General features: G+C 41.3%; 1 protein-coding gene across 2 annotated transcripts in view; it reads right to left on the bottom strand.

Moving 5' to 3' along the window:
- Positions 1-13781, bottom strand: part of EFCAB14 (EF-hand calcium binding domain 14) — a 43627-nt gene extending 29846 nt beyond the window's left edge. Inside the window, exons 1-3 of one of the 2 annotated variants that reach the window (XM_025991891.2) lie at positions 12628-13781; positions 10994-11142; positions 5068-5213 (exon numbers count right to left, since the gene is read on the bottom strand). In XM_025991891.2, coding sequence (XP_025847676.1) covers positions 5068-5213; positions 10994-11142; positions 12628-12809 — 477 coding nt within the window. In that variant the 5' untranslated portion in view covers positions 12810-13781. The remainder of the gene's footprint in view (positions 1-5067; positions 5214-10993; positions 11143-12627) is intronic. The other variant, XM_072724086.1, reaches the window with a different exon arrangement.
- Between the last annotated feature and the right edge of the window lie 3113 nt (positions 13782-16894).

The raw sequence follows: 16894 nt of genomic DNA, 5'->3' as shown, positions 1-16894 counted from the left end.
ACCCTACATTCCAGCCAAAAGATGAATCACGACTTTTATGCATATTACATGACTTTTCATTAGCAGAATTAAAAATAACCACTGTAGACCGTTTGCTTATTAGACCATTTTATACTATAAAGTCTGAAATGCTTTTTTTTACTTTGGGGTTAAATTAAGGATTCTTTAAATAGTAAGTAAAAGAGTTACTAAAACAGCTAATCATTAATGATGAATGATTACAAGCCTTAATAGGGACCTGACATCGCAGCCTTTCAACTTGATCTACTGAGCACCTACTGCATCCGATAGAGGATACAAAGATTTAAGGCAGAATAGAAAACTGAAAAGAAAACAGGCTCCTATGCCTCAAATATTTTAATATTAGCAATGTCACACAGCTGTGCAACCTTGAGCTAACTACTTAACCTCTTTGAGCCTCAGTTTTCTTATCTGTAAAATGGAGATACCATTTCCTATTTCATAGGGTTATAGAAGCAAAAAAGGAGATCTCACATGTAAGTGCATCTAACAGTGGCCTACACAAAGAAAACATTTAATGAATGGCAGTTATCACCATCATCATCATGCTTAAAGCTCACAAGTACAGTATATAACCTTCTAGTAAAATTAGATGTATATACAAATAACTATAAGGTATCAGGACTAAAAAAAAAAAAAAAAAAAAAGGGTATCAGGACCGAGTGCCAAGAGATAGAGAGCATACTATAGAAGGTCACTCAAGATCCTTCTTGATATGGCTCTTGTTGACATATCCGTACTTCTAGCCTCTTTTCACCAAACTATAACTATAATGAACTACTAAAATTCCCTGAACACACTGTTTTTCATTTTTCTATCCTTTTGGACAGTAAATTCTCATTATTCTCATTGGACAGTAAATTCTCATTATTCACAATAGTTATGCTCTAGAAAGTGGCAGCAAACACTGAATTAGTGAATACTGAACCACTACTCCTAAGGGAAGTATAGGCTTAGGTTCTTGAGAACTGTCTGGTCACATTTTTGTCAACTGATCAATATAATATATAACCTTGTTTTATGTGTTTCTGTTTAAAGACATCTTATTAAGTGTGCATTGCTGAACTCATGCCTGAAGCTTATCTAACACACATATTTTCTATATAAGGCACATCACAGCCTTCTTGCACTTAGGAATACTAACCAGTACTTCAGTATTACGCTTGAGGGACATTTCAAGCAGTAGAATCATTTTTTTTAAATTTTTATTTATTTATGATAGTCACACAGAGAGAGAGAGAGAGAGAGGCAGAGACATAGGCAGAGGGAGAAGCAGGCTCCATGCACCGGGAGCCCGATGTGGGACTCGATCCCGGGTCTCCAGGATCGCACCCTGGGCCAAAGGCAGGCGCTAAACCGCTGCGCCACCCAGGGATCCCCATGCAGTAGAATCATTAAAAAAAAAAAAAAAAAAAAAAAAAACCACAAAAGTATGAAAACATGACACTAAATATAATTTGAAAAGGAAACCTGTTAATACTAGGAGAGTCGAAACAAGGCAGAGTGTCACTTTGCTTGACATCCATTGGAAATGTCTGTGTTGAGTGACTCAAATATTCTGTCACTGTACACCTGTCAGTGAATGACTATGAAAGCACCACAGATATAGATTTGGGGGTTGCAGACAAATTTTAGCAAATAGGCAAATTCACAAATATGGAATCTGCAAATGAGGATCAATTCTATTGATGCTTTAACGATGATGCACTTCTCTCTTTCTGCAGAATTCACCTGGCCAACACTATGTGCCGGTCAGGACTCAGCTCAAGATATGTGAGCTTGTCTGACCTCTGGTTAAAAACATCCTTAAAAATGCCCCATAGCACTCATCTGGACCTGACTCTTATTGCTCATCAAGCTATTTTACAATTGTTTACTTTTCTGTCTCCTCTATTTGGCTGTAAGAGCCTTGGGGGCAGGAATTATCATTTTTGGCTTTGAATCCAAGGCCCATACAAGTAGCTCATTAAACAACTGTTGAGTTACAGTCTTCAAAGAAGGGAGAAGAGACTCCCTATAGTGGTTGAGAATGGCTACAGGTATGAAATCAGAGGTTTCATGAATAAAACAGAAAAGTGAAATTTTAGCTATTAAAGGTTTTCAATGCAAAATTGGATTTTAACTTATTTCTAACTAATGGCTTCCCCCCCTAGGTGGCATTAATTTCAACTTTACATTGGGATAAGGAAGTTCTCATTAAGTGATATAATCCATTTTCTTATTGTTTAAGCCACTTTTTTTTTTAAGATTTTTAAAATTTATTCATGAGAGACAGAGAGAGAGAGAGAGAGAGAGAGAGAGAGAGAGACAGGCAGAGGGAGAAGCAGGCTCCATACAGGGAGCCCGACATGGGATTTGATCTCAGGTCTCCAGGATCAGGCCCTTGGCTGAAGGCGGTGCTAAACTGCTGAGCCACCCGGGCTGCCCTAAGCCACTTAAAAAAAAAAAAAAAAAGATTTTATTTATTTATTCACAAGAGACAGACAGAGAGAGAGAGAGAGGCAGAGACATAGGCAGAGGAAGAAGCAGGCTCCTTGCGGGAAGCCCGATGTGAATCTCGATCCGGGGAATCCGGGATCATGCCCTGAGCCAAAGGCAGACACTCAACCACTGAGCCACCCAGGCATCCCTGTTTAAGTCACTTTTTTTTTTGTTTGTTTAAGTCACTTTTGAATTACTCTTTAAAACATAATTTGCCAATCCATTGTCAAAAAAAAATTAAACATAATTTGCCAATAAAAGCCATCTTAGCTGACAGTTACCCTTAGACATAGTAACATAGTTAAATACCAATTTTATTTTTATAGCTATTCTAATTTAGGACATATCCCTTTTCCTTGAACAGACCATCAGATATACACAGACATTAATTTCAGAAAATCACTCAGAGTGATGAGCTCCCCTTGGACCAATATAAAGTTTACTTCACTACCACCACCCTCCTGTGCCCACACTAGCAGAGAATTCCTCTGCTTCAGGCTGGTCTCAGCAGTCAGTCCCCTCATCTGTGAAGATCTACGGAGACTAAAATGGTAAGAGTTTCAGTTCAATGTCTCCCTGTTATATATATAAGAAGTCCTGGAACTAGAGTAAACTTTTCTTGTATACCTGCTTTCCCATGTACTTCTTGCACTAAAAGAGCCAGGCCAAGAACAAAATGATTCCTTTGTTGTTAGATTCCTGGTTAATAAGAACTCAAAAGCCAAAATATGTAGCAAAGACTTGAAAACCTGTGTGTACCTCTCACACCGAGTACCAATTTCCCCGTTTGATTCTTTCCACAATGCTGATTTACATGAACAAGATGAGACAGAGCTGACATTGACTCTTCATCTTGAAAGATTTCATCCTTGCGTCAGAACAGCATTCTCCATGACAGACTCAATGGAATCCACGGCTTGCCCCAGTGAGGTTATGCTAATGAATTACTTCTCAGTGCTTCACTGTGGTCTGTTTTCACTTAATATAATCTCTGACCAAACTGCTAATTTGCTGTCAATAAAAGCAAGTCCACAATTTATCCTATTCTTTTTATAAAAAGGGAGTGACTACTCGCTTTTCTCTAATTACTTGGAGTTCAAAGATAAGTGATAATGAGCAGATACTGAGTGCTACAACCTGTCAGTTATTCTTTGAGTAACTTTAAAGGGAAATAGAACTTTTTTTTTTTTTTTTTTTTGGGAAATAGAACTTAATAGAAGATATCATAAGGCATACTAAGGGTAAGTTACTGTTTTCAGAAACTTTTATTTCAGTTATACATGTATGTATGTAGGTATGTGTTTAGTGGGTAATGACATAAAACATTTCTTTTTGTGGGTTGCCGGCAAAATCTGAAAGCCATTGTTGCATGCCACTGTTGCACACCACTGACCCCTGGACTTAAGTGCTGACCTGCCCCACTCCCACACTGCTGCTGAAAGCAGGCAATAGCTTCAGAAATGTGGGTAAGCACTTTATTAGAGCACAGTGCTCCCTGCCAATGGCTGATTCTGAACTTTGGCACTCCATTCTGAAAAGAATATCTTCTTAGCCCCAATGAAGATGGTGCATCTATTTTTAAGCACTCTGCAGCTGTACCATTCTTTCTGTACTCGAGTTTTCTTGCCAACACATATCTTTTTTTTTTTTTTTTTAAGATTTTATTTATTTATTCATGAGAGACACACACAGAGAGAGAGAGAGAGAGGCAGAGACACAGGCAGAGGGAGAAGCAGGGTTCCATGCAGAGAGCCTGATGTGGGACTCGATCCTGGGTCTCCAGGATCAGGCCCCGGGCTGAAGGTGGTGCTAAACCACTGAGCCACCTGGGCTGCCCCCAACACACATCTTTTTTAACTAAACTGCAAAAACCGAGAACAGCGGCTACAGTACCTCATGGCAACTCTGGCACCTTTTACACAGGAGATGCTTGATCAATCTCCTTTGCATTAGCCCTTTCCCTCTGGGAGAATCCCTCTTTTGGAATCAATGCCTACTGAGATCTGGCCAATTTGGGGACTGGACAAGTTTTTGCTCTAGGCTTGCTTGCCTGGCCAAGGTATTTAACCAACTCTGCTCCTCCTGCTGTGGTACTCTAGAATAACTATCATTAGCTATGGATGGTTTACAGATTTGTGTTACTCCAGTGTATAGCATTATACCCAAGGCTGTAAGTTTGTGAACTCTATTAAACAAGTAAGCTCTCATTATCTAATACAAAGAGACTACCCATTTTTCCTCGAGGTTAGAATGACACTCTTTCTCTTTATTTTATCCTACACTGCTCCTAAGGAAAAGGTGACTCAAGAATTTCCAACTCCTTCCAAACTACTCTACTTGATAAGATCGTTTCTTTGCAGAAAGGGCTAACATCTTATATATCTGGTAAATGCACAACTATTACCCATTTTACCTGACCTTAATGTGCTGGGATCACAGTATGCAAAACATGATTTCAAAAAGTAAAACAATCAGAAGTGAGTGCTCTATACCTACAAATGCATACTAAACAAACAAAACTAAACATTCACAGCTTACACAGAAATAAAATCACACATATGCTACCTGCTTATTCATTTCTGTGATGTTGATCCAGACTTTGTTCAGGCCCAGCTCCCCAGATTCAATCTTCTCAACTTGCTTTTGATTGCTGAGTAGTTCTTCATTAAGTTTGGGAATTTCTTGGAATGAGCTTTTCTGATTAGATTCCACTAAAAGCAAAAACAAGAATGATAACAGCCATCTTGACTCCAAGATGAAAAAATTATCTTACAGTATGAAGGAAGACAGATTAATAGAAGTGATCCTGGTAGGACGGCTGAATTCCTATCTACCAGCTACATGGTTTATGTAAATGTACATTTTTAATATTAAAGCACCATTTTTACTGGGGCTATTTCACTACTGGCAGTATAACTTTTAAAAGTCAGATGGCTAAAAATGATAAGTATTAGCAGAAAGAAGTGAACTTGTATCTCAACTCTGTAAGTTACTGTGATCCTGAGTAAATTACTCAAATTCTTTGAGATCTGTTTCCTCTTCTGTAATAGAGATAAAATATACTTTACAGGATTTTTAGAATTAAGTGAAAGAATGGTTGTAAAGTACTAAAAGGGCTCAGTAGGCATACAACATGTGATAAATAAATACTAAGTAATAACCAGAGCAATTAAGGAGCTTTTTGATTAGTCAGTGAAGATTTATAAACTTCACTCCATTAATGCTCAAGGTGACATCAAAAGTTCTCTCTCTAAATGCTTAAATATACTTTTTTTCCTATCTCAAACTGGTCATATGCAAGATGAGTTCTTAACCACCTTTCAAGTGCTATTATGTGGACTATGATTTTAAATTTTTCATAAGCAGCAAATGGTGTTTTCCTAAGTCTTAAATGAACTCAAAAGCTTAAAGTGAAATAGAAGATAAAGGAACATGTCAGGTGAAGTATAAGGTGATATTTGGCTTTTCCTTTGGGAAACTATCTCCTGACTGGTTTAGAGATTTGCCAACCTGAAGGCAGAGGCCTGAAAGAATGCTTTCTCTTCCGTCTTTAAAGAGTATTTTTCCTTTTCATGAAAAATAAAATATTGATCATGCTTGGTCCTCCAGAATAAAACCCACAAATAATTTTTCTTTAAAGCCACAGATTGTCTAATTAGTTATTATATACTTTGTTTAAAATAAAAAAAAACCTGGCATACAGGGCAGATATGAAACAATTTACTAAAATTGAAGTGCTATGACTTTTTTTGTTCCTCTCTGTGGGGTCAGCACTTGGAATACACCTGGCGCATTATAGGCACTTGGTAAGTATCACTGACTGAGTAAATCTGGCCTTTGCTTACCTCTCAACCGCATTTCTCATAATCTTCCTCTTCAATCTATTTTCTAGACAAGTGGAGTTTCCAGACACACCAATCTCTTTAAGCCTCAGTGACTCTGTACACACTATTCTTTCTGCCCTGATGCCCTTGGCTTGCCTCTTCTCCATTTCTGTTATGTTAGCCTAGTTAGTTCAAGACTCACCACAAATAGTTGGGCTCCCAGCTTGGACCCCCACCACTTCACCACTCCAAACTCTACCAAGCACTTAATACACTGTCCTTTAACTATTTACTCATCTGTCTCCTCTACCAGATTAAGTGAGAGACAGTTGCTTAAGGATGGGGACCAGATCTTTTGTCATGTATTTCCAACACAGTGTCAGCAGTCTAATGCTTCTCCAGGGAAATAATTGTAGGGTATGAAATGGAGTTAATGTTGTCCTATTAAGTTAAACAAAGAAAATTCAATCAAACTCAACAACAAAAAATCCCCACAAAAATCAAAGAGTAGGGTGGAGGCGGTGGTACCCCTACTACAAACAAGCCCACTCTCTCAAAATTCAGAAATTTTTTTTTTAAATGAGATATAAAATATGTGCGAGGGATCCCTGTGTAGCTCAGTGGTTTAGCGCCTGCCTTCGGCCCAGGGCGTGATCCTGGAGTCCTGGGATCGAGTCCCAGGTCAGGCTCCCAGCAGGGAGCCTACTTCTCTCTGCCTATGTCTCTGCCTCTCTCTCTCTCTGTGTCTCTCATGAATGAATAAATAAAATCTTAAAAATAAATAAATAAAATAAGTGTGAAAGGATCTCTTTATAAATGAAAGATTTCCCTCAGTGCTTTTACTTTAACATTTGATTTTCATCAGTTTACAGGAATACATCCATCTCAAACAGTAAGAACATTATGTCAGTCTAAATTAATACAGCATTTCGATGATTTTCTTTTACATTTTCAGTGAGGTTGTAAAGTAAAACCTATCCCACACATGTCTGCCATTCTCAGGTGGTTGTGTATGTGTGTGTGTAGGGGGGGGGGTCTCTGTCCTACAGTCTATATGAAAGAAGTAGAAAGTAGACGTCGAAGAGGAAATAAGACGAATACATAAATAACCTGGGTTACAGTTATTAACTAACAAACATATAAAGCTTACAAGCCCTGAAAACCTTCTGGATACTTAGGATTGTGTGAACCAAGGGAGGATCATTTTCATTATCTTATTTGGGGCTTTTTAGGAGAGAGTAGCCTGTGTCAAGGCACTTTGGCTACTTATAAATGGGACAAGTAAGGGCACTTAGGTGGCTCAGACAGTTAAGTGTCTGCCTTTGGCTCAGGTCATGATCCTGGGGTCCTGGGATCGAGTACTGAGTCAGGCTCCCTGCTCAGCAGGGTGTCCGCTTCCCCTTCTCCATCTGCCTCCTTCCCACTGCTTATGCTCGGTCTCTCTCTCTCTCTCTCAAATAAATAAAATCTTAAAAAACAAAAACAAAAACAAAAAAAAAAAAACAAGAGAGGAAGTACAGCAAACAACTTACGATTACTAATTTACGTTCTTTCAAAACAACTCATTTAAAATTTAGTATATTAATACTTAAAAGAACTTACCTAGCTCTCTTCCTGGTCTCTAAGATCAGGAAGTAGAGATTTCTGCATACACTCTTTAGATAGAACACATACAATGCTAACAACAATGTATTTTATATTTAAATATCTTTTCAGTTTGCAATAAACTTTTATGTAATCACTCAACTTGTTATTGGGGTACCTATCATGTGCCTAGCCCTGCACTTAGCACCAGTGTACACAGAAGACCCTGAAGCTCTCACTTGGGGGTGGGGGCAGTGGGGGACGGCAAGGTGTCGTCACAGAACCACTACACAGTGTGATGGATGGTATGACAGAGATGACCAAAGTGCTCTGGTAGCATAAATATGTCTTTGGGTTTTGTGGATGGGAAAATAAAGGCACAGAAAGAATAAGTGACTTATCCACATTTTCCTGCTAGTAATGAGCAACCCAGGATTTGACAGTCAAACCTTCTGCTCCTAGGACCAACACTCTCTCTAGTATACTACAGCCGTCAGATGCTTACACCCCAATGCCCTCATTACCACAATACCATTTTTAAGTTCTGTAGTAAATGACCAAACTGTTACCCTGCCTGTGTGACCAAAAAAGAAACAGCCTGATTTATTCTTTCCTTCTCTTCCAAATTCTCTTCCTCCACTCTTGTGTTCCATTGTTGAGTGACAGGGAAAGATGGTTTGAGAACAGAATTTTCCTTAAAATAATTGTGCAGTCTTCTGAAGTACTCAGTTTTGGAAAGAATACTGAACTAAGTTTCAATGCCACTCAGTCTTCAGTGTAAGGACCAAGTTGTTCCTTGACTGCAAGAAAAAATACCAAGTCTATCTGCTTTGCTTTCTATTTCAGATATTTCAGGAATCCTGCCTCCTTTTTTGATGAGTGTCTTTGAAAATTTATCAAAATAAAGAACAAGAGCTCTAAATTTCTCGAAAAGGTATTAAAGCCAGACCAGCAGAGGTGGTCTTATTTGAAACAGTGACTTCCACTATTCTCTTGAAAAACAGGAAATAAAAATAAACTTATTGAAATATGTCTAAGGGAAAGAAGATGTAATTCAAAGAAAGGCTATTTAAGCTTAACAAGACTGACCTCATTTACTCAAAATAATGGTTTTCACAAAAAACTCTTGGGCAAGTGGTCCACAATGGTTCAGCCAATGGACAGACTATGCCCCAGGTTCCACCCTCTAGAAATACCATTTAGACATTACAGGGCTGGCATTTCTATTGCAGCAAACCAAAGACAACAAAGCAGCTAGACTGACATTTCCAAATCTGCTTCATTCAGCTGGCTGACAAATGCAGTCAGAGTCCCAGGGGACTGTTGCTCAGTGGTAGAAAGCAGGTCTCATAGTTCAGGGTATAAATCTTGGCATCTCTTGAATATAGTATTTCCAGGGATTGGTATTAACAAATGTTCAACAAAATTTTGTTGACTGATTGATTGTTAGGTCTATTACCTGTATACACTTCAAATGTACATTTCTAAGAAAAGAAATTCCCTGAAAAGCTCAGCTAAGGTGTAAGTTACATGGGTGTCCTGTAAACACAGGTACAGAACAGTCAGAGAAAGGAGTCCCTGGAGGGTAGAAGTGAGCAAAGTTTTGAGATGTGTAAATAAATAACTACTATATGTGATCAAAACATGCTGCAGCACAAACTTAGGAGGCCCAGTTAATTACAGAGAGATGAGGGCACAGACGGGTATCTTTAGTGGTTACCTACAGTTAGGCATTGTTTCTTAGAACCTCATTTCCAAGTTATGATTACCACTTACAAAGAAAACACTGGCCTTAAAAACATTTTCCAATACTGGGATAGACAACCACTAAGAAAGGAGATTAACTAGAATACAAAATCTCCTTCTTTATTATACTGTACTCTGATTCCACCAATTGATTAAACATACAAGTCAAGATGATTCAGACACAGAATTATGGTTTACCCAATTCCTTCCCTTGATTCAAAAGAAAACCAAAATTAGTATTTCAACATTTTTTTTCAACAACATCCCTAAGAACATCATTAACACAGTAACCAAGGATTAGCTGTTCCTAGGTCAAGTTCAGAACCTGAATAACTACAGAGAGCAAAAGGAAGCTGGGGTGAAGGAACACTTGGAAGTTGTGATCTCCGAAGGCTTAAGGTGAGAAGTAAGAACATAACTCTAATTCCAGTTCTGGGGTCAGGTTTTGTTATGACCTTGAGAAAGCTTAGTGGTCAGTTTGCCCATGTGCTAATGCTGCTAAGCTTAAGCCATTTGTGATTAACTTGAAACTGGTTCTTTAGCTTAGAAAATTAACCCTTGAAACCTAGAACCAAAGATCTGCATTGCTAAAGGAAGATACTTAGGTCAAATCTGGTTGAAGCTACGATGCAAACACACTGTTCAGATAAAGTACCCTGGATATGACAAAATACAACTTTGTAATTTAAAACATAGAAAACTCTTCAACTTAGTAAGTCTCAAACTTTAAAACTCATTCATGAGACAAATATTTATTTGTGATCTGGTACATGGTAAGCACTCCATAAATGCTAGCTATTATTACTGCTCATTCCATACAGATTTTCTTAAGGAGGAAATTGACAAATGCTCCCACATTCTTTCTCAAATGGCCCCGTGAGAAGGAAGAAAATAGCCCAGTGTTGCTACTGCCACTTTATATTTCCACCCTCTAGAAATACCATTTAGACATTAAGTATAAAGTATAGTATAGTATAGTATAGTATTAGTATACCTCCTAAGTATAAAGTGGAGGTTGGCAATAGTGGAGGTTAACCAAGGTTCCAGTCTCCTGGACCTTAGCACTTTCTTCCTGCACCTTAAGTGTCAACCAGAGAGCCATTATTTCAGATGGTGTTTGTCCTGATGATGCATAAGCACTATTTTTTATTTGTAGGTTTAAAAACAAGCAAACAAACAATTGTTCCCACATTCAAGACAGCTAAGAAAGAGTTATAAGGCTGGAAGGAATATATAATTGCTTCATCTGAGTGGGCAAAACTCTTAACTCAGTATGGTCCAATTTGTGGATCCAGAACCCAGAAACAACATAACACTCTGAAAAGGGCAACACTTACTTGTTCTAAATTTTTCCTTGAGGGCATCCAGATCTTCCTTCAGGGCAACTTGCATCCACACCAAGCCAACGCAGGCCACAACACAGGCGGCAAGGATGACAAAAGCACAGAGGGGATAACAGATCTTGCAGCATCGTAAATAGTCTCCCCTGATCATAAGAACAAATTCAACCAGGAGTACAAAAGTGATTACGAGTACAGCTGTATTAAAAATAGCACACGTGTCACCATATAGTTATTTACCAGGAACCACTGGGCAACACATTCTTAACTGTGAACAACAGGTTGAAAGTGACTAAATAACATGACCTATGAAGAGTTCATATTTTGGACACAAAGGTTTCAGAACTTCACATACACAACACAGATTTTTTTTTTCCCACAACACAGATCTTATGGGCACTGCACCCCACAGAAGTCATCAAGGATTCAGGTCTTTGGGGACAAGCTCGGGTTAGCAAAGTGTCAGGACTAGAGCTTCTGCGAAAGTCCATTACAGCACTGTAATTTACCTATTTCTCATTCCCCCACCCTCCCAGGGCACCCTGTTTCAGACTACTGAAACTTCATAAACCTTTGAGTAAGTTTTACCGCAAATAGAATGGAAGAAATAGGAACTGTAGGTTTAAGCAGACACCTGGTGTGCCTTCTAGCTTATTGGCTCAGAAGCCAGGAAACATGGAAAGGGGTTAGATTTCACACCAAACTTCAACACTCAATGTCTAAACTCCCTCAACAGGGCAACTATTCCAGTGGAACTGCTCCATTTCATCAGACCTTCATTTTCCCAAATCTAAGATTGCCCTTAACTACTTAATCTGACAAAGCTCATTAGAATACCAAACTTCTTTAACAAAATAAAAGGACAAAGACACTCTAAACAAACAAAATCTCAAAGGATTTAAACTCTTTCAGCACCCCAACCTTCTGCCTAGCCAGCCCCTGCTTCCACATCTTCAGCACAATATTATTTTCCTTCAGTGTGCTCCCTGAGAGGGTCCAAGGGCATTTTCAAGGTTCCCTTCAGCCTTTTCCCACCCTGAGCCCCAATTCCCAAGGTCCTCAGAGCTCACTCTTGGATTTTGCCTAGTGGCTTCACCACCTAAAGTGGTCTGGGGAGAAGCTGTCTCTTTTTGTTTCCCACCCTCCACCTACTTGGGAGGCTCATACTTTGTAAGTTCCTCACCGCATCCCCCCACCTCCAAGATTCGGACTCACTGAGAGTGCAAAGAATAATCTACAGTCTTAAAGTCCCTGTCCCTACTGCACTTTTTAAAAAGATCTAGCCCCAAAGGCTTGTTTGCTCCCATATACCTATTCTTGGCTTTTCTGCCACTCCCAACTTGGTCGCTCTGGGCTCTTGGCACATTCCCCAAGTCTGTGGATTTCCACCCTGAATTCAGAGTTCTTCATACACTTAGAGACAACCCTTCACTCAGAACCTGAGCTCATCTCCCTAACTTACCCTTCACTCAGAACCTGAGCTCATCTCCCTAACACCTTTTCTTCCTGTTTGCCGTCCAAGGTCTACATCCTTTTCCTTCCTAGGAACACCCTTCTCCTTCCTTTAAAATGTCCCCATTGCTAAGTGCAAGGAAATGCCTTTTTCACATCCCACCAACTGCATCACTCACTTGACAAAACGAGAGCGATTTCCAACTAAACCAAATTCCTCTTCTTCCTCCGAGCTGGATTCAGAGTCTGAGTCAGGAGGCTCAGTGCGAAGGAGGCGGTGGCCTGAGCCTTTCTTGGGCTTCTTTCTCCGACTGTCCCCAGCCAAGCCGATCAATGCATTGAGCTCTTTGCGCTTCTTCATCTTTTTGTGTGGGGTGAGCGGAGCACCCACTGCTGAGCTGCCAGGTTCGTACCCAACGCCCAATTCTCTCGCTGCCTTGGAGCTGCCTTCCAGGGTGGGGAATCTGGGCCAGAGCCCTGGGTCACTCCCACCCAGGGGTGGGACTGACCCGATCCGCTGGGGGCTAGAGATCGGAGCTCAGAGGAAAGTGGAACTCAGAGGGGTGAGGAAAGTCACATAGAGACGGCCAGGGAGCTGGTGATCAAAACGGGTAAGGCTCGGGGCATGGAGTCCCAGGTAAGGGAGTGGAAAAGGGAGCAACCTTCACCTCCCGGTAAGTAGGTAATATTTCTAAGTGCGCTCCCGGAGCTGGGGAAGGACTCACAGATGGGTGTTTTGCCCTTCCGGGGCAGGACTCCCAAGAGAGAGCGAAAAGAAACTTGTTCCTGAATGGGAGTGGCGGCGGAGGTGCAGAGCCAGCCGGGGGGAAGGCGCCAGTCGCTCCCCAGCTGGAGGCGGCAGCAGCAGGGGCCGCGGCCGCTACTACCCCGACACAGCCTGGGCGCCAAGGCGGCCCGAGAGCGAGGGAGGCCCAGAGCCCGGCTCGGAGGGCCCAGCCTGCCAGGTGCCAGCGCCGCACCTGGGAGCCCCCACCCCGCTGTCTCGGCCGCGGGTCTGGGGGGTGCGGAGGGGCGACCGCGGCTCAGCCCACCTGAAGCGCTCCCGCCCGGAGTCTGAGGTGTTCCAGCGACACTCGGCAACTCACACGCGCCGCCTCCACTCCAGCCGCGACTCCGGCCCCCACTCCGGCTGCAGCCGCAGCTGCTCCCAACGCGCTGGCGGTGGCGGCGGCGGCGGCGGCGGCCGCGGGCTCCAGACCCGGGCCATCGCTCCAGCCCCAGCTCACTTCCCCTTTGGCAGCAGCCGCCGGCGCCGCCTGCCAGTAACCCGCGCTCCCATTGGCCGCCCGCCGGGTGACGTCACACCAGGGACGCCAGTGGCGGCGGGGGGCGGGGCGTTAAAGGGGCCGGGGCTCCGGCGGGGGCGGGGTCCCGCCTGCGGTTGCGGAGGCCCCGCCCCCAGGGCGGCCCCCTGGGACCCGCCGCTCGCCAGTCGCGGGGCGGAGTTTTCTCTCGCCGGGGGCGGGGCTACCGGCCGGCGAGACGCGCGGCTGCCCGACCTGCCTGGACCCCCGGCTGTGCTCTGGGCTGCGCCCCCGGCTCGCCGGCTGCACCTAGACTAGGCGTGTTGCAGAGAAACGATCTAGTTGAAGACAGTCATTCATCCCATAAATATGTATTGAGAGCTACTTGCCAGGAGCAGCTCTGGCCCTGGGGACACAGCGATGAGCTAAATAACCACCTGCCTTAGGGTTGCCAGATAAAACAAAATAAAAATAATACAGGACACCAGGAAAGCTTGAATTTCAGATCAACAACGAGGTTTTTTTTCAACGTATAATTATATCCCGAGGTTTGTATTCAAAGTATATATTACATCGGGGCCATCTTCATACTGAAAAGTTCATTCTTTTTTTAATCTGAAATTCAAACTTAACTGGGTGTGCCATATTTTATCTGTCAACCCCATTTTTGCAGCTTATACTCTAGTGAAGGAGAGCAGTGATAGGCAAGTATATTAAATGTCAGGAGGTGATGAATGTTATGAGGAAAATTGAAATATGATAAGAGGATAGGGAGTGGCTCCTGATAAGGGGACATTTCTTCCTTAGGTCCTGGAAGAGAGGGAGGTACTTGTGCAATGGCCTTGAGGAAGAAGTGACCTGGAAGATCTGGTGTGGCTGGACCTAAAGAACAAGGAGGCGAGCGGTAGGAAATGAAGGCCAACAAGCATCAGGGGCCAGATCTTGTAGGGCTTTATGGAGCATGGGCAAGATGTTGTGAAACCATTGGTGCTGAAGGCTATGTCAAAATTTCAGAAATAACAGAAGTAAAACCAATGGATCCTACAAGTCGTAATTAGTAAAAGTGTATTATGCATACACCAAAAAGACAGTTTGCAAACTGGGAGCTCTCAAACCAAAACTTGGACTGAGGCTCAGGGGTATCTTGTTATAAAGAAGCACCCAGTGGTGACTGTTTATTCTTCACAGTGATTGGTTATAAATATTAGAATTTTCTTAAGTGCTAGGGAATTGGTCAGTGGTTGCCTCATATCAATCTTGGAAACAGCTTAAGTTTTGCTTATGATTTCCAGAGGCACAAGCAAGAAATAACCCAGATTAAGTTAACCTTGCTAACTTAAAGCTCAATGAAGCTTTGTTTGTATGATTAAACTGGTTTTGTCTGCTCAGGGAATTTTCAAGGCTGGTCTCCATTTGTTCTTTATTTTAATAACATCCCCCCCCCCCCAAGCCCCCCATTGCCTTGGTCATTGTTTCAGCATGCTGAGAGTATGACCAAACAGTATAGCAATATTCTGGGTTACCACCATTGTTGTAGTCAGGCCAAAGAATCACACGTTCTATGTTTCCACTAGTTGAGTCATCAGGCTGGAGGGCCATGTAGTTACCACCTTCATCATTTATGTGATTATTGCTGATTTCATCCAGTTTTCTGATCCTGGAGGCTACCATTTGGCATGCGAGTGGCTGCTGGCAGGCACTTAAAACCCTCTAGCATGTACAATACACTAGGGAGGCTGGTATGTTGACTATAAGGAAAACAAAACCCAAACTGAGAAATTTCCCAGAGCAGAGGTTCCCAGGAGTGAAGATTTAACTAACTAAATAATTCAGATGGGTTATAATCAATTCATATTTTACTTAAGCCAATCTACACTTTTTAAAAATAATGTGCAGTTGGGTTTCTATTTTTTTGAGTTATTTATTTATATAGGCACAACATGACATATTAGCAAACACATACCATCATGATTAGTTAGGACAGGTTGAACTTTAGGATGTTGTATTTCAGAAGGCAATGTTACAGGTGAACTTCCACCTATTTTGGCTTCTATTGATGTGAGGAATCAGGTAATTTAATGAGAGATTTCTATGGAAACAAAAGAAAAACAAAGGTTACTCAAATTTACTCGAGTAAATTATAAATACTGAGTCTGGAGAGCAGCCAGTTGAGAAAATTTCTAGATACCAAATTTGAAGCATCTTTAGGTGGAGTGAGGGCAAGCATGGATATCAGACAGATTTTCCTGGTTTGCAGTGTAAATGTCTCTGGTGATTTTTCTGAGTGGACACATAGTTTTAGTTCCATAGTCATTCCAAGTCAAAAGAGTAGGAGAAAATGGAAAATGTTTGTTTGGAGAGTTCGCCAAATATTGGAGGAAAATGGAAGAATTCAAGATCCAGTCCAGTTCAGAGGTAGAAAACAAAACTTCCAAAACAATTAACAGCACTAGAATCTGATAACCCCAAAGATGTATGACTAGAACATAATTTTTCTCCCTATAATCATTCCCATTTCTATCAAGGATAACCATAGTAAGACTAGTTTGTTTACAAATTAAGTAGTTTCAATAAACTGGGCCTGATTATTTACATAAGTGCTGCAATACAGGCACCTAGGTAGGTGACTCAGTCAATTAAGTATCAGCCTTTGGTCAGGTCATGATCTCAGGTTCCTGGAATCAACCAGGGAGTCGGCTTCTCCCTCTCACTACCCCTCTGCTTCCTCCGCTCATGTTCTCTCTCTCTCAAATAAATAAAATCTTAAAAAATTATAAGTTCAGCAAGAATAGTGATTGACCATATAGGCTCTTTTAAATCTGCTTTGCTAGAACTTGTCACAAGGCATCTCAGATTGAACTTTCCAAAGCCTCCGGAGACTAGGAAGCCAAGCCAAGGGCTTATTCACTCGTGTCCTGTTACAAGGAGAACAGGTTCTTATTGAAGTTATGCAAATATATATTTTATCATAAAAATAAGAATATTTAATAAGAGTTTCTGAATACTGGAGGGATCAGGTAAGAAGAAAAAAGATAAATGTCTTAACATTTGTCACATTTTACCAAATTGCTATAAGTTATAAATAGCATAAAAGAGAGGAGGAAAAAAAGGGCTCATTAAAGTGGAAAATAAAACATTAAAGAATTAGCAATGTTTTAATTGAAATCATAAAAATTATAAT

The sequence above is a fragment of the Vulpes vulpes genome, chromosome 10, assembly GCF_048418805.1.
Source record: "Vulpes vulpes isolate BD-2025 chromosome 10, VulVul3, whole genome shotgun sequence".
Classification (NCBI taxonomy): domain Eukaryota; kingdom Metazoa; phylum Chordata; class Mammalia; order Carnivora; family Canidae; genus Vulpes; species Vulpes vulpes.
Note: the sequence above shows the minus strand (reverse complement) of the source record. Positions and strands in the feature narration are given on the sequence as shown.